This window comes from Corythoichthys intestinalis, chromosome 7 (genome assembly GCF_030265065.1).
Source record: "Corythoichthys intestinalis isolate RoL2023-P3 chromosome 7, ASM3026506v1, whole genome shotgun sequence".
In the NCBI taxonomy this organism is placed as follows: Eukaryota; Metazoa; Chordata; class Actinopteri; order Syngnathiformes; family Syngnathidae; genus Corythoichthys; species Corythoichthys intestinalis.
This window is the reverse complement of record NC_080401.1, coordinates 20,507,111-20,526,088: the sequence shown is the minus strand read 5'-3', so window position 1 is coordinate 20,526,088 and position 18,978 is coordinate 20,507,111. Positions and strand designations below refer to the sequence as shown.

The 18,978-nt window shown below is 37.5% G+C and overlaps 1 protein-coding gene across 2 annotated transcripts; it reads left to right on the top strand.

Annotated features, from left to right (window-relative positions):
* The first annotated feature begins 1,850 nt into the window (after positions 1 to 1,850).
* On the top strand, positions 1,851 to 16,604 carry mfsd8l1 (major facilitator superfamily domain containing 8-like 1). 2 transcript variants are annotated; one of them, XM_057842232.1, is made up of 12 exons: positions 1,851 to 2,323; positions 3,437 to 3,622; positions 3,709 to 3,771; positions 8,053 to 8,196; positions 9,695 to 9,774; positions 10,021 to 10,375; positions 10,884 to 10,957; positions 11,043 to 11,256; positions 11,556 to 11,678; positions 12,878 to 13,008; positions 13,140 to 13,225; positions 16,440 to 16,604. In XM_057842232.1, the coding sequence occupies exons 1-11, from the start codon at positions 2,248 to 2,250 to the stop codon at positions 13,215 to 13,217; spliced, it is 1,524 nt and encodes a 507-aa protein (XP_057698215.1). In that variant the 5' UTR covers positions 1,851 to 2,247; the 3' UTR covers positions 13,218 to 13,225; positions 16,440 to 16,604. The 2 variants fall into 2 exon arrangements, with proteins under 2 accessions (XP_057698215.1, XP_057698216.1); XM_057842233.1 differs by having other exon boundaries at positions 1,853 to 2,323; positions 8,053 to 8,172.
* The last annotated feature ends 2,374 nt before the right edge of the window (positions 16,605 to 18,978 follow it).

The following is an 18,978-nucleotide window of genomic DNA, read 5'->3' as shown; positions in this document are numbered from 1 at the left end:
AAACATAAAAAACTTTTTGAATAAAATTTTATCAGAACAAAACGTCCACAAGCATCCTCATTCACCCATTCATTATTACTTACATTTTCACATTATAATATATGTTCACATAATATAAAGATATGGAATAATGCAATATGAATGCAAAGACTTAAAGGGTATGTAGTGCCCTGGGAAAATTCTAATATTCCATCATTAATCCATAAACGCATGCCTTCTGTATTCATATCATGCCATTTCGTGTAATTACACACAAGAAAATGAGAGAAATTTGGCTCGATTGTCAAGTGCCACCGGCCACTAGGGGGGCAGCGCCTGTCTGCATCAATATAATTCCTTCTAGTGAGGGGAGAATTTGGGGTGTTTTGAGCTGTTTATGCTGATGCATTGTGTTCGTCCTGCACATATTCCAGGTTCCCTCATGAAGAAACACCCCTCGTTGTCAATAAAAGAGAATTCAGAATTGACAGTGAGGGGTGTTTCTTCAACAAGAAAAAGGCTCAGTGCTTTAATACTAAATGGCGGTGATGATGGCAGACAATTTTGTTTCTAGTTTCAGCGACGAATCTGACGTAGAAGGACGTAACGAATGTTCATGTAATGGTGACGAGGAGAGTTACGAAGCTTTAATCGGTGTTTTAGGTTACCAATTTGAGCCCAAACAAACGCCAATGCAGCGTAATGAAACGGTCATTGAGGGGAGCAATGACGCTGATGAAACATCGGCAGCAGATCGTGTGGGGAAACACCAATGATTTGTTTTGCATTTATTTTTGTGAAGCTGATACACCGTGACTGCAAAATAAAGGAATGGAGAGAATAATTATCATTTATTGCGCTATCATAGCTTTTCGCTCTGCCAAAAGACACAAATATGAATGGGATCAGAGGATTTGTTCTATATATTTTACGAACGATAATTTATACATGTGTCCAGTCCTGTATCCAATGCGTGACATTTTTTTATTATAAAAGAGTACTCACTCTGGCCATTTCGAGCTTGGCTGCTCCCCTCCTTTGCTTAGCCTTAGCCTCCTTTGCTAGTCATCGTCCTCTTTCTTTGATATCTCGGGACATTTCAAACAAACCCCAACGCTACTCTCTCGTCATTAAAAAACAATGGAACCTGGCTCCGCCTCGACTGTCAATCACTTGTCGTGACGTCTCCGCCCCATTCAGCTGTTTCCGGAACACTTTCGGAAATGTTCGTCATTTTCGATCTATTTTCGATAATTGCTCATTAATGTGATTGATTTTTTTGTTAACTTTATCAATATTTGTTATCTTGGCACATAACGGTTCTATTGATGTCTCACACCCCCTTTGCCGCTACATACTCTTTAAATGATTTGATTTTACTATGTCGTCAATTCAGTGTCAGTCTGTCAAGTGGGTTGCCTATAGGGATTTTTTTATGTCCAGCAGGTGTCCGTATTCAATGACAGTATCCACACTGTGTCGACCACAGTGTGTCTGTGTCGACACGCTTCATGAGGTCTCGCGGACCCATCACTACTAGTAGGATATGGTATAAAAGACAGTTATTCAAAGTATTTCTTAGACTTGTGATAATGGAGAAAATAATGTTTAAACACAAAAAAATGACAGCTTTGTGATGTCAGTGAGACCCACGCACGCAACACACCCCTTTGCAAGACACCTCAATACAGTAGCTGCCTTTTATGTGTTTCTTCATTCTTTGAGTGTCACTTACGCACTGACAGTGTGCAACTTGAAAGTCGGGGTGGGGGAATTTCTTAATTTTTTTAATTTAGAAAAGCCCTCCACAATGTGAAATATATGTACCGTATATACACACACACACAGTACAACTGTACACCTTGGAATATGGTTTGGAGGTGAATCAGAGTTTGTGATTGGTCGAGATGTAACTGGATACCCGGAAGTGTTGTCTGTAGGATTAAAAATGCGCTGGTGCGAACCGGGAGTTTTATTCAACCTTTTCCTCGACAAACGTACCGTCAAATCTATTTTCCGGATTCGTGGATGCAACCAGGCACAACCCTTACAACAAATAACAGAACGAAATGCTTGCTTACTGCTAGAATAGTTTCTCTGTGTGTGTCCCATTGACACGTTACATGGAGGAAACTGCACCGCGCTGTAATAATTGGAAGCAACGCCTTCAGGATTATGTTCACTGCGGTGTTTGTGGAGACTCTAAAATTTGAATATACCTGCGGAATAATGAAAGTGAACATTAAACGCGTATAGCAGCCCATCAACATGGATTATGGAAGGAAAAGGAAGCTAACATTTTTTACCATTGGACTAATCTTTCTTTTGAGCGGCGTGGAATATGGTAAACATCTCTTTGAAAATATTACTGTATGTGACGTTAGTTTGCATGTGAAAAATACTTAGTAGTAGTGATCGTTGTATATTTCATATTTTCACAATGATCTCGATTCGAAGTGAATGAAGTTATTTAGGCTATGGTTATTATGTCTATACATATGGTACATATTAACAGCGCGGGTAATATATTATCTGTAGCCAACATCCAGTTACATACCTTACTGCCAAATTGTGATCCCTTTTGAAAACTTGCCAGTTTTGTGCAAGTGTACCAATTAAAGTGGTGACAGGTGACCATATATTTTGTAATTTTAGTGAATTTGTTTTGTCTTTAACCTAGGCATTATTTATTCAGCCTATATGGAAGCAAATTAGATTTGATCTTAAATAGACAAATCTGAATTTGTTGTTAAATAGGCAATCTAGGGATGGATTGCTGCATCAATTTATGTGCAAATTAAAAATGCATGGTCAGTTTTCTAAGATTACATTCTAAAAAAATTAATTATTGTTCAATTTTGTGTCTGTGTCACGCGATGGTGACAGACCATGTCACAAGTGCCTTAAAATGTCTTTCTGGTTTGTGTAAATTGAGTTCATTGTGTAGACAAACTCGCACAGGAAACGTAAATGCCATGAGTAAGCAATCTGCTTTGTCCATAGAAAAGCTAAAACTTGAGTTAGTAACAAGTTTCATTGTCGAAGTGGTTGTGTGGGCCTTGACTTGACTCCTTATGAGCATGGGCCAAGTGTGATTTCGGAGTTGTAAATATTTATTTTGAAATGTTTTTTCAAATCACTACGTTGCAAATGATTTAATGGTGTGTGAGAGCAGTAGTGACTTGAGCATCTATTCTTTACATATCCCTGTGGACAGCTCAGAGGTCAAGGTTTCAGCCAACTTTTCCCATGACTCACTAGTGTGGAAAAATGTTCTGTTTAGTTTTAAAATAATGCCTTTTTTGTGTTCTAGTCATTATGTATCATATGACAATCTTGATGGGTCTAAAATTCTGATTGTCTGAAGTTTATCTATTCTCAGTGAAAAATGGATTGGATCTCCCGAACCCCATTTGCTTTTAAATAATAGATTTCGCTAATCTGTTTTTGTCCCTAGCTGTGATACTCCCCACTATATGGAAGTATTTGCAAACATTAGAGGCACCATCGTATTTTCTGGGTTTGACCCTATCAGCGTTCAGTCTCAGTGGCCTCCTGTCAGGGCCACTATTTGGCCACTGGTCTGACCGAACGCGAACCACCAAGAAGATAATCTTGTTTGCCAACCTTTTTGAGATTGTGGGTGAGTTCACACCTCTTTTGCAATCAAATCAATGACTAACTAGAACTTGTGAAACGTAAAAGACCCTAAACTTTTAACTTTTTTAGGTAACTTCATGTACTTCATGGGCTTTTCCAAATGGCTCCTTCTGTCAAGCAGACTGGTCGCAGGTAAGTGATGTGTCTACATGACTGTTTATCACCCACCCCCCACTGCATGTTATGCATAAAAGCAAAGTACACATTGCATGACTGTTAAATTGTCAGTGTAGTCATGTGTTACATGTAGGGATGTCCCGATCACATATTTTTGCACCAGAGTCCGAGTCACCTGATTTTGAGAATCTGCCGATACCTAGTCTTGATCCGATACTGATCGATTTTTTTTTTTTTAACAAAAGTTCCAAACATAGTACTGTCCCCTGTGCTGCCTTCATAATGTGAATTATTTTTAAACATGAATAACGCCGACAAATGCTTGTCTTTATTAAATGTTTCATTGAGTGCGTCCACTCAAATCCACTCATGCGTTGACGCTCACGCTGCTGAGAACAGCCTCTCACTTACACAATGAGTTGCCACATCACACTAATGCAAGTTTAACAATGATTGACACATTTGTGCCCTTGATCGTAGAGATACCAAGCTTCTCTGGCCAGATCAAAGCTACAAACCTGTCCATCATCGTTAACTTTAAGTGCTAAATGCAAGCTGGACAGTTTGGCCGCACTGCATAGCATGAGGGAGGGTTAGAGGCTGTTGCGCTGTACGAGCATGAAGCAGAAAAACAAATATATTTTTTAAATTTAAAAACCCGATCTTTTTCACCCGATTCCGATCCTCAGAAAAAATGCACGATCGGCCCTATTTCCGATCACATGATCTGATTGGGACATCCCTAGTTACTTGTATAAAAGTAAAACGCATGTTGGTTTAGGAAAAACAAGTTCCAAGAGAGGCTGTCAAATAAGCAAGTATCAGCCACACTCAAAGGTGAAATTAACGAAAACAAAGAGATAAGACTGGAAAGGCTCCAGACTATTTTTTGTTGTTGCTATTAGTGCAGTGGCCTTTGACTAGCAAAAGCAGATATATTCCTATGTTGTACTCATGTGCACTCCCTGTGTAGCAATGATAAACAGGGTTTCCCCTAGGATTTTTTTAACCTGTGGTGGTGGGCTGCATCGGGGTCTGACAGCATGCCGTGGCGAAATTGTTTCATATCATGACAAATAAGACTGTCTTTCAACATTTATTTATTCCAAAAAGAACCATAGCAAAGACCTATTTAAAAAAGTTTACATCCTGCCTGCACTTGATTTTCCTGGATTTAAAAAAAAAAATAAAAAAATTTGAGGGCTCTCTCATAAGGGAAATCAGTAATCGGTGGTCACATTTATAGTCAATGCGAGGCATGCTTCCAGTCCTCCTGCAGCCGTTTCCTCAGGTCTGTCTTGACCAACATAAGAATTAAAAAATGAGGTCTAAGAAACAAAGACATACAGTTTATCACAAAAGTGAGTACACCCCTCGTATTTCTGCAGATATTTTAAGTATATCTTTTCATGGGACAACGCTGACCAAAAGAATGAATGGGGCCATGTATCGAGAAATTTTGAGTGAAAATCTCCTTCCATCAGCAAGGGCATTGAAGATGGGACGTGGCTGGGTCTTTCAGCATGACAAACACACAGCCAGGGCAACAAATGAGTGGCTTTGTAAGAAGCATTTCAAGGTCCTGGAGTGGCCTAGCCAGTCTCCGGATCTCAACCCCATAGAAAATCTGTGGAGGGAGTTGAAAGTCCGTGTTGTCCAACGACAGCCCCAAAACATCACTGCTCTAGAGGAGATCTGCATGGAGGAATGGGCCAAAATACCAGCAACAGTGTGTGAAAAGCTTGTGAAGAGTTACAGAAAACGTTTTGGCCTCCGTTATTGCCAATAAAGGGTACAAAACAAAGTATTGAGATGGACTTTTGGTATTGACCAATTACTTATTTTCCACCATTATTTGCAAATAAATTCTTTAAAAATCAAACGTTGTGATTAATATCTAATATTAATACTAATATTTTCAAGTGGGAGAACTTGCACGATTAGTGGTTGACTAAATACTTATTTGCCCCACTGTATAAACAATGAACCGTTTTCAACACCGTAACATAAGTAAAACAATGCAATTATGATTTAAAAAAAATAATTGTTGCACAATTGTTAATACTCACTTTGATTTGTGTGGTACAACCAGGACCTGAACTTTGCTATTTCTGTCCATGATGCCTCCCTGTTAGCTTAGTTCTTCTTACCTGGACTTAGTGTGTCTTCCTGATCTGCATCTCCAGCTTTGATCTTGCCTCATTCAGTTTTTGAAAACGTAATCTCGACATTAAAATACAACGCCTGCTATAACCATTTGGTTATTTTACTCCTCGGACATGCAACAGCTAAATACATTCAGAACCTGGGAGCAGAGCCTCACATTCCAAAATATTTAATTAGCACGCTAATTAAATATTTCAGAACGTGACGGTCTACATCACCACAACAATAAGTCTTTTTGTTACCTGACCCTTCTCTTCAGGAACTTTTCTCTTTCTAAAATACTTCAAAAATTCATCTGCAATTACAACGAATGACATCTGTAACGAACAAATGCTATGCTAGGACGCGACGATTCGGGTCAAAGACACGCCATAATGAACTTTTCACAGGCTTAAAGCAGAATTACTTTCATTAAGTTGAAATACCTTTCTGCAGATTTTTTTCTATTTCCAACTCCGCGGCCCTACTCAGGCACTAGTAAACAACAGGAGAAGCGATGATTTTTAAAATAAGGGTGCATAAATAATGAGCTATATGTATTCTTTTAGACATCATTTTGAATTATACAAATGATAAATTTGAATATATCTTTAAAATCAATCTCATTTGCAATGCGTGGCGGCTTAATTTTGGTGTGGCGGCGCGCCACAATCTTCTGTATATAGGGGCAACCCTGGATAAATGCTATTTTTTTAAATTATCACAACAACTGAGGTTGAGTGTAGACTAAAAATTTGCATATAGTATTGTTGTTTTCGTTGACGAGAACAAAAATATCTTAATGGCAGGCTAAAAATGTTTTGTTAAAATGTAACGAGGTGGATTTCAATTTTTGTCTAATACGAAGACAACGAGACTATATTGTTTTTAATTTTCATCTGTCAAGATGAAATTGCAACATAGTTTCTGTCACATTGTGGTGCTTGCAAGAATTCACAGCATTATTTAGTTACCCTTAAGTAATATTGAAGTCAGGCCCACTTTTCACACACCTTAATTAGCCACCCACTTACCCATGCAGCGCCCGATAGTGTAGCAACGCGACGCTCCTATTGGTGCGTTCGCAGTAGCAATGTGACGTTCTTATTGGTGTCACAGGCGCAAATACATATGAGTACACTTTTTTGAGTGGTACTGTCATTGTAAATAGTTGTTGAATGCATGAGATGGGGGAGTGGGTTGTTAATAATAGTGTGTGAAAAGTAAGCCTGACTTTGTTGCTTCATTGATGGATGCTAAATCCCATCGTGAATTCATGCAAGCAGCAAAATATAGTGGACACGAAATTGAAATTTTGCAGCCAAAACTTTTTGGGAACTTTTTGAGAGCCGAAAATTTTTGGGACGTTTCGTTGATGAAAATGAAAGCGTTTTGACAAGATTAAAATATGACAAAGACAAATGTGTATTTTCGTCCAAAAGACGAAAATTAAAAGGACTACCAAAAAGAACAATGGTCTGCAACAAAAAGAATAATGAAGAATAATAACAATACAAAATCTGCTAATTTTAGTCATCCAGGTGCGTGGAGATGGAAAAATGTACTAGCAAAGTTTTTGGGGTGAAATGCTCCTATTTGAGCGAAAGCTGGAGCTCTGTACATTAAAACAAATGCTTTACTATTATTATATAGCTAGACTTCACTATGATGGTGAAGTCAATGTTATATACTAAACATATCCTCATAAGATACTTGTACAAGTATCTTGGAAACAGTTTCTTGCTCTTCTGGTATTACAGGTTTCTATTCAGCTAAAGCCTAAAAAATATCCGGTAGTACAATTTTCAACTGATATTCTCCAAACCTACAAATATTGTTGTACTTTAAGCTAAAACAAAAAATCTATTGTTTTGAAACCTGAGGGCCCCAAAATGTTCAAGGTCGTGGTGGTTTAAAAATGCAGTAATGTCCACACCCAGTTAGACAAGGGCTGCAATTTATATCCAACTGTTTAAAAAGTTCAAATTATTATGAGCTGTTTTTTGTTCGTTTGTTTTCTGAGCAACCAACTACCAGTTTGTTTTTTTCTATGACACATGATTTTGATGCATTCGTCACAAATCCCCTTTCCTCTATTTGAGCTCCAGCACATTAAGTTAAGTACAGTTTTGGTGGACATGTTCTCTTCAGGCATTGGCACGGGTGCTGGCTCGTCCATCTTTGGTTTCCTAACCAGAAGCACAGCCCCAGAAGATCGGTCCACTGTGTTTGCCGCTGCCATGGTATGTCGACAAGTCGGCCTTCTGATTGGTGAGTGGTCCAGTTCAATAGAAGGTAAATTAGGCAGTGATCGATTGTACTTTGATGATGATGCATTCTTTGATTTCTTCATTGTTTGTTTTGGGGATTATTGTCCAATAGTAGGAGTGGGGATTTTAAAACATACTTGTTCCTTTGTGATTGTGACTGGGCATGTGCTGTAGTGATAATCTGATAGTATGAAGACCTTAAGCCAAAATATCACGATGTTACTCTAAGATATTTGGGTTTAAATTACAAAAAAAAAAATAAAAAAATCTTCCGTTGAACAGGATTTTTATTTTTCAAAATATATTGGCCATTTAGCCATTTGGAGCATAAGTATAATGTTAAGTTAAAAAAACTGTATATTCTAAATAAAATTAAAATAAATGCTTTAAGCCTGGATAAACCCATAGCCAAAGCTCAACATTATTACCATCAGAACAAAAATAATTGAATTATTTTCCATAAAAAGCACGTATGTATACCTCGTATTATGTTTACATTATGCACACACTCTCTTTCTAAAAACAGACAGTTGCCAGAGAGGGAAAAAAACCCAGCACGTTTTACTACCGCTAGACACACTAAACACGCTGGATTTAACTCTAGCTAGCTGGTGGGAAATGTTCATGACAGTGTTTACTAACCTTTAAATTTGTATAAATGGGAAACCATATTGGAGGTGTTGCCTCCTCAGTAGCAGCGAACATGTTTTACATGTTAGTTGGCCCTCCTCCTCTATGCCGCGGCCATCTATAACTTTTCTTTAGCCGAAGTCTTCCCTTACCAGCGATTTTGTTTTCTTCATTGGAGGAAAAAAAAGTTCAGGAGTTTCACTTCCTCCAGCCATCGTGTATCACAGCTGACTCACTGCCACTAACTAACAACTGGTGGGGTAGGGTTGAGCCTTGCAGCTGCAAGCGAGGGATTTCTCCATGCATTTTTGGGACATTAAAAATAGCTAATACCTTAGGGGACGGTATGACGGAAAAATTTCGAAACCTTGACGTTTTCGTACCACGGTATACCTTGAAACCGATAAATCAGAACATGTCTAATAGCAACATTAACTCAGAGCACAATATGCCAAACAAATATTAATAAAGCAAAAACGAGTGTCATTGGACACAGGGACAGTTTTTATTTTTGCAGCACTTCTTTTGCCTCTCCTTTATACTTTCATGACAATGCATTTTTTTGCTGTTGTTCTTTGTTGGTTTTGGTGGTTATTAGCACCAAGTCTACTATAGGACAATATATTATCCAGTAGTAGGAGTGGGGTTTAGAAAAATATTTACCCATCTTCTGCCCAAAGTGAGCTGGGATCGGCTTAAGCTGACCGGTACACCTAATAAGTGTTGGATAGATATATGGATGGAACAATAATCCTTGTTAAAATGCTAATAGTTAAAATTTTGTTAGATTTCAAATTTCAATTTATAATTTCTCCTGTTTAGACAAAAGGATTGCCTATTTTAATTTGCTGACTTTACACCTGATTACCAAATTTTGCATGTACTTTTCATAGGTCCAGCATTTAACATCTTCCTGAGACTGTGTGATTTCCATGTGGGTCCTTTTGTGGTCAATACATTCACTGCACCAGGGGTAAGGAGTCAATCAGTAAAATGGAATGCATCTTGTTTTGATTTAACATAATGTAATAGGTACTTGAGAGTGTGTAAACTATTTATTATATATTATGTTATCACATCAGAAGGGAAAGGGGTTGATTCTGGCAATTGGTTGGTTGTACATACAACCCTGAAGTCTATATGACTTGTACTACAGTGACTACATTTAAACATGTTAATTTTGTGTAACCGTTTTATGTTTGTCGTTTGTTCCCTCTAGTTATTTATGTGCTTATTGTGGATTCTTCTTCAATTTGCTGTGCTCTTCATGTACTGGGATCTTCCACCTGTGGAGAGGGGGAAGAAGACTGTTAAAAACAAGCATAGTGACATAGTGAATGAACATGGGATTGAGGATGAGCAAGCAAATGATGAGGCTGATGATGAAGTAAAGCCACTAATTAAATCACAGGAGCTAGTGGGTTCCTATGGCTCTGTGGTTGCCGCTGACTCACACAGGAATCATCATGTTGCTGCAACGTCTGATTCTACTTTGAATCAAATTTCCCCATATCCTGAGCCATCAGTTTCCCCCGAGTCCTCCAGTCCCTTTAAAAACTTCAGTCTCTCACGAGGTGTGTTTTTATGCCATTTATTTATTTATAGATAATAAATAATACTGAGATATACAAGTTAACAACTTTTCAGTCATTAATGTGCCACATAACTTGTAGAACTAAATTGAAAAAGTATTGGAAATATTTTTTGGTGGAAGGTAAAGTTATAACCATTTAAAACATTGATTTTCACTTGGAATGTGTAGAGTATGAAGAATTCAAAATTTTCATTCACATTCAAACTCAAATAGTAATCAGCACACACCCGCCAACATTTGATATTTGATTATGATTGACTTTGAATATATTAAAGATGTTAATAGAGAGGGTGTAGAACAGGGGCGTGTGGCCTTTTTATGGTGTACTTTATCCGCTTTACTCATACAACATACAGAGTATAAGATACAATAAAACCATGTTTGATGGTGGCTTGTATACTGGTTGTCTCCCAGCATGAATTTTAATTGAATTCACAAATTCTGACATTTCATACATCCTTTGACATTGGTCTCTTGCAACTCTACAGAGTTCCTCAGAGAAGAGGTGGTTGTGCTGCTGGCTGCTCAATTTATCACCCTCTTTAATCAGACAGCATTGGAGGTAATGTACATAAATTCAGTAAAATCCATGTAGTTATCACACCATTGTAATAAACTGGCTTAAACATGCACCACTTGTTCCACAGACCATGGTGACTCCACTGACGCAGAAGTACTTCAACTATGGAGAGTTGGAGAACAGCCTCATGTACTGCCTCTGTGGTGTGGAAGTGATTGCTGGTTTCCTATTTGTGCGATGGCTGAGCAGGCGTGTTGCTGAGCGAGTAATTCTTGCTGTTGGCCTTAGCATTTGCAACATTTCCTGTGTCTGGTGTCTCATCTTCCTGGCAAACCCGCTAGGTGAGTCTGTATTCTTTCCTATGTCAAAGTTCAGTCATTAACAGGGATTATATTATCTTTTTATTAAAACATGAACACAGACTCATTTCGGCGCCCTCTTTAATCTGACTGCAATGTTTGTAAAATACATGATTTTATCAAAATTCCATCTAATTTTCACAAAATTATAATGAACAAGCATTGGCTTGTACGGTAATTGATCGTTTAACTCCTAAGATTCTTGCTTAGGAGTCTTTGAATCAACCACCACAAACAAATGTCATTGTTTCAATAACCCTTTCTGTATTGTTTTCATGCAGGTGATTTCCCATGGCAGCTGACAGAGTTTGTCATAGGCGTGTTTCTGCAGGTTCTGGGTTTACCATTTGTAGCTGTGGCCCAGGTTTCACTCTTCTCCAAAGTTACTTCTGAAAAAACACAAGGTAAAAACTTTCTAGCCTAAAACAAGAAATTTAAAGGAAAGCTGAGAAGGCCTTGGGCCAAACTGTTTTTCCCCACATGTGAAATGAAGGAACTGAGAAGCTTTCCCTGTGGTCTTTAAATTGTATTCAGTAAGCAATTGTGGATCTGAATAAGGCAGTGAGTGTGTGGTTGTACACTTGCTTGAAAATGACTGGTGAGCAGTCCAGGGTATATTCTGCTTTTTACCCAGTTGTGGATGAAGTACACACAGACATCTGACTCAATATTTAAAGAAAGAGCCAGAAAATTCATTGACTGCTCAGTTTTATTTAAAGCTGTGCAGAATGAAAAAAAAACAAGCAATATAATTGACTCTACTGTAAACAGAAGCTCATTAACTCCAAAACTTTGTTTAATGGTGGATTGCAAGCAACTATTAGGTGCATACCGCCACCTACTGTACAAGAGTGCAGCACTCATCTGAGGGCGCGCTGCTCGCACAGTTGTATGTGGCTAATCAATAGCGCATTAAAATGAAACATTCAAATCAAGATGGGGTTGGGGGGTTGGAAGTAATGTGTAACGCATTGGACAATTTAAAAAGTGGAGTAAAAGTACAGATAAGTGCTGTAAAATGTGGCAAAGTTAAAGTACCACTTCATATTTGTACTCATGTAAAGTATAGATACACAAAAAAATTACTTAAGTAACGGACTTCGTTACATTCCACCACTGCTTTTACCCAAGGTCAACTGGGTTTCTGCACATTTGTCATCTTGAATGAGATTAGTGGTAAAGAAAGGATGGATTCGAATAAAACGTCCTCTGTTTAACAAAATGAGTTAGATCCCACATAACAATCTCTTATTCTGCTTTCTATTTCTTCTGTTATCATTATTTTATCAAAGTCTTCTTTTAATTCGCCTTTTCATTCATTTTTATTCTTATGTATTCTACATCCCTAATAAAACTGTTCATTGGCAGTAAAACATAGCTGAGAAAGCATGATGATAAATGCTGTACTTCACTAATAGGGCTTAAATCGCTTTACAATCTATTTTCACATTAATTCTGTTATTATTTTTTTTAATTAATATCATTTTGCGTATGTCATTCTATGTTTTTTTGTCACTGTCAGTCTTCATTAGGTTTTGTTCCCCAAAGCGCACACTACACCTATCCTAATTAGTATATATTAAATGTGTTGCTGGCCTGGCAGGTTTCAGTCAGGGCGTGCGTCGCTCAGTTGGAGGTCTCGCAACTATTCTGGGCCCGCTGTGGGCTGGTGGCCTCACTGACAACATGTATATCATGATGGGTGTGATGATGGTGCTTCTAGCACTGCTAACGGTAAGCAACATACAAGAAAAGTAAAGGAAGCACTTAAGACACAAATTTTAAAATATTCCTACATACATAATGACACAGCAACAATATTATTATTATTACTATTGTTTTAACCCCAAAATTTTTTTATACAGATGATGCTAGCCTTCTCTTACAAGCGACTGGTTGAACCTTCTCATGAGGATGAAGATGACAGTGGAGACCGCTGTTGATATACCTGGTGAGGTTAATAGCAATAAGTTGCAAGTCCATTTACTACAATACATTGTATTTTTATTTACTCCATTAGTACAAAACATTTTAATGATAGCATTTGCTGTAAGATTTAAAGCTGTTGAATTTAATGCTAGCAAAATCTTGGTCAGCAAAAATGATGGTGGATTTTATTTAACAGCAAAAACAATAATGATCAATGATGTAATTTAAAACCAATGAGATGGAATTTTGTCAAAATTAAGTTTGAAAATATTTTGAGAAAGAACGCCTTTCTGGAGAAGTCACATTAACTCCGTATCCAGATATAAAAACCTAAACAATATAATGAGAAGAATACTGGGTGTGAAATATGGAAATAAATGACCGTATTTTCCACACTACAAGGCTCACCTAAAAGCCATCAGTTTTCTCAAAAGCCAACATTGGGCCTTATGTGCCTTATATTACCGTATTGGCCCGGATATAAGACGGCCCTGATTATAAGAAGACCCCCTCTTTTTCAAGACTCAAGTTTGAAAAAAGACTGTTTGAACACCAAATTAATTATTATACAGAAAATAATTAAAGTACATCCGAAACAAATGATTATAACAATATATTTGAGAGAAAAAGCATGTTATTTTACCCCATTCAAATCTTAATATCTCAACATTTAAATATGTAAACTGAAGTGCAATCACATTCGTAAATGAATGGCTTCTGGTTTTTAAGATGTAAATAAACCAATCTATTGTGATAAAACAACAAAATTGCAATAACTGCATTAACCATCAAAGTGAAGTCTAACTGTAACTGTAGTTTTGAAACAAATCTGAATAAGGAAAAACATTGCAATAAAATAATGCAAATGGTTAAACCTGAGAGTAGCTGAGATCTGTCATGACTGAACATCGCTTCAATGATATCTGGCGCAATCTAGCGTCGTGAATGGGGAGAGTAGCTGAGATCTGTCATGACAGAACATCGCTTCAATGATATCTGGCGTCATCTAGCGTCGTGAATGGGTATAATGTTTAGACCGCGAATATAAGACGACCCCCTCTTTTTCAGTTTTAACTCTTGTACACCGTCTTATATTCGGGCCAATATGGTAAATGGATCAGTATTGGTTATTCATGGCATGACATTCCAATTAGCGCAGCTGCACCTAGTGGATGCATAACACAACCCCAACCTTTACTACTATTATGACTATTACTACTACTACTACTGCTGCGCCATATAATGTGGTGCGCCCTATATATGAAAACAGTTTTAAAAAAGGCCAATCACTGAAGGTGCGCTTTCTACTCCGATGTGCCTTATAGTGTGGAAAGTACCGTATGTTCGTTATGTTTTGTAATGTTATATTGAATCGCCATTCAAAAGCCATTCAGTAGCAACATGTGCTGCTCTATGTCAGAAAACATAACCAAAGGTTCTTGGTCTTCAAACCAGACTCCAAACACAGCTAAAATCAAGAATACACACACACAAAAAACATGGAACACTTGGTTCTAAATTATTTTCCAAATTACATATATATATTTTTATTTTTATAAATGATTGTTGCAAAAGACAGCCAGCATAATTTAATCAAGAAGGAATATATCGTACCTTGGGGTAACTTTTTCACGAGTGAGAAGAATGAAGCGGGAAGTCACCATGCGAATCACAATGATGTGGAGGCTTTATCAGTCTGTCGTGATGAAGAAGCAGCTGAAAGGACAAGTTCTCTACTGTATTTACCAGTCAGTCTTTGTTCCTACCCTCAAATATGGTCATGGGTCATGTCTGAAAAAAGAAGATCTCAGATGAGAGCAGCCGAAATCAGTTTCCCCAGCAGAGTGTCTCAACTCTTTCTTAGAGTTGGCGTTAGAAGCTCAGTCATCTCCGAAGGCCAGTGCATGGAGAGGAACTACATGAGGTGACTCGAGCAGCTGACTCCAAATGGAGGCTTGTTTGGTTAGGTGTTCCAGGCATGTCCCACTGGGATAAGGGCCTACAGTTGATGTTTTGGGAAGACTATATCTACCAGCTGACCTAGGAACACCTTAGGGTCTCCCTGGAGCAGGAAGAAGTTGCTCGGTAGAAGGAAGTCTGGGCATGCTTACTAAAGCTGGTGCCCCCACAGCTTGACTTCAGACGAAGCGGAAGAAGCTGGATAGATGGGACTGTAGGGTAGAATTTTAACTTCCTCAAGATTTGGAGTATTTTGAAAAAAAAAAAATGTTCCAAATGATTTTGCACAACAAAGATTGAAGAAATATGCAGATCGAAAAGAATTGAAAAGTAATTTTTTGAATTTATAGTATGAGGTCATATTTTCTGAGATGTTTTTTTCTGAGATCTTTTTTTAACACATCATTTATTATTATTGTTCATCTTTTGTACTGCTCATCCTCACGAAGACTACCTTTCAATTCATGGAGGGCTACTGCGAGTGTCACAAGTATTGCCATTTAACTTGACTTATATTACGGTATGGTAAAAAAGAGCTGGTAATTGGATGTTAAAGGCTATTTCACACTGGTGGCAGCCCAGTGTGGAAAGTGGCCCGTGGCAAGTGCAGAACGTGAGGAGCCACGTAAGCTGACGTAAACGCTGTCAGGAAGTGAAAAGTGGATAGACTCCAGTAACTATATTTTTTACAATAGTCCCAAGCACCAATGCATTTATTTTTTATCGTCGCACAAGAAAATAATGATTTCTTTTATTTCAAGGGTTAGGGAAGATGATAATATTAAGATTAAAAAAGTGTTTTATTCATTTATTTTTATTCGTAGACTACTTGTTCACACATCGAGATAGCATTCCATTTAGCTTAGCAAGATGATGTGTGACTTATTTTTTTAGTGTCTCAAAGTGCATTGATCATGGTTTCCTCGGCAGTGATTTGTGTGTATTGAGCCACTGAAACAGTAAATAAATAAAATGAATAATATATTATAAATCTTTCTGAATAACTTGAGTAAGTGCTCACTCTTCAAATTAGAGAAACCTGGAATTCACGGGGAGCGCCGTGTAACCTTAATTAGTTTGGGGGGAAAAAAACAATAACTGTCAAACCAGTTAAAAGCAAGGCCTTAATTCCATGCATATTTCATATTTTTTTATACTTCTTGGTTGTGAATGAGTTGACAGCTTTTCCCACTTGTTATTGATATGTATGGTTTGTGTAAAGATGTCTTGGATCCCAGAAGTCTTATTTATTATATATATTTTTCATCTGTACTCAGGAATTGGCTGACGAGCAGTTCAGGTGCAGCCTTCCTCCTGCTCATGATCACCTGGGATAGGTTTCGGTATCTCTGCGACTTGTGCGAGGTTTGATACAGACAATGGATGGATGCACTTTCCCCTTCCGCGAAAAAAAAAAAAGGGAGGCCTTCGTTTTATGTGTTTCAACATCTTTACACCCAGTTGAAAATGAAAGGACTGTTTGGTGAATATGTACATTTCCCATGGAAATACAGAATCCAACTAACGTGACCAATTGTCATCTTAAATGTGTTCTCCAGCAGTGACAATATTTATTTTTGTATAAATTATTGTTTGAAAAATAACACTATAGTATGAAAATGTATTTAACAAGTTACTGCTATTTATACCTTCCATATGAGAATTCAGTAATAATATAATATTATTAGACGTGCAAAAAGACCAGAAACAACAAAAAAATATCAGCCAGGAATAGTACTTATATTTACCACTTGAGGGCACACTTGTACTTCAAAAGTAGACAATAGAGCGTATTGGGTCTTCAGAGCAACTGTTGGAAAAGTATTTAGGTCAAGCGTTCAAGTGACATGTCTTTTTTCGGGGGGGGGGGGGGGGGGGGCACTTGAGTTACTGTAAATGCATTGTTGAATTAATTTAAATGCCAAACTAAACATTTTGAGTTTTAATGTCTTAAACAGAACTATATATTTTTTTCTGAATGGCAATTATGAATGTTAAATCCATTTCAGTGCTTTCATTTTATTTATCACTACAAATTAAATATTACTAACCCTGTTTGCTCGTTTTTATTTTATTTTATTGAAACGTTATATGAATGATTAAATTCTGTCCTAGTGTATCCTTTTGCCTTTTGTATTTCAAAGTATTCATTAAAGAACATTAAAGTAGTAAAACAATACATGTGTTGATAAGAAAATTATATTGTCACATTTTCAATGTTTTTCAATTTCATAAAATATACAAGCACAGACGCGTTGGTAGTATTATGAATAATAAAAAATGGGGTAATGATTGCTGTTGAGGCAGCTGTGTACTACTATAAATTACAGGGTGTCCAAAATGGTTTACCCCATTCCAAATGCCCATATCTCGGAAACGACTCAATGGATCTTAATGAAACTAAATACACTTTATGTTGAAGGTCATAAGTTTTATTGGTTAAATTTACAAAGAAAATTACAAATATTTGTTGGGTCTATGACAGATTTCCATTAAATGTTCAATATGAGCGCCGCCTGCAAAATGCCTTATCAAAATGCCTTTTCTTTTGAAGTGAAAGGCATTTCTTAACCTGAAAAGATCGAAATGCCAAACGTTACACACATAAACTTGAAATGTTTCTACACAAGCTGTGAAAATTTGAAGTCATTCCAATGAAAATTGTCAAAATTATTGGCCTACGAAATGGGGTCAAACATTTTGGAACACCCTGTATTATTATTTAATATAGAAAGACAGCATTTCAATCAGTTTAAATTATAAAATACCCGCACATTTTATGTGACTGCAACATGAAACAAAGCGGAGGTTCTAATATTTGTAAAACGTTGTAGACAATGAAGGCCCACTGGGGGTCAATACTGTGTCAGGAAGGAAACAAGCGACAAGTTGAGGGGTTTGTAGTCCATGACGACATGTAGCCTGCCTGATGACGTGGTGGCGAGGGGGTGTGGCTTTAATCGTGAACTCCAGTTGAACTTGATTTATGTAGGGCGGTGCAGATTCTAAAATGTCACAAGGCCAGATACAGAGATATTTTGAGCTTTTACCTCTTCTTGTCTATCCCCCGCCCACCTCAAAGTGTCCCCCCCATCCACAACCGCACATACACAAACTCCAATCACACTCAGCCTGCAGCGGGAATCTGACCGAACAGCGACCCTGCATATCAGGGTCAGAGGTGTAGAACACGTCAAGTGTCATATCAACACTAGTCGGGGTATGTTTGGTTCCTTGTTTCCAGCCAATCACAGGGATAGTTTGAGGCATATAAGGCCAGGATTGACAATGATAACAGACATGAACTTTTGGTGAACTGTGTTTTTCTCTCGAAAGGGCATTGAGGCCAAGTAGAATTTAGTAGAGCTTAAATATTACCGTTATTATTTTTGTGTGTGTTTGTCTTCTAAGCTTCATTAATGATTTGGCTGGGATAAATGTGATGTGATGTGCTTATGACACTGTTGTGTATGAGACCTCCATTTCCACTCTGATATTTTCCCTCCATTTTCATCTTTTTACTCTTGCACTGCCACATGCATCAAGTAAGAAGTTGGTCATTCAAGGGCACACTTTACAAGACTTTGATGACAAAAACCGAGATGAATAGTAAATAGAAGTATACTCTAAACCTCGCGCATGAAACGTCAAGCCTATAAAATATTTAGTTGTGCCCTCGTGTCACAGTTATTTTTTTTGCAAATGTATTTCATTACACATTCAAATCAAAATGGTGGCACGAACAGAAACCCGTGAAAGTGTGTGAGTGTCCTCAAGATAGGCCACTCTTGAATCCGTTTAAATCAATAAAACATG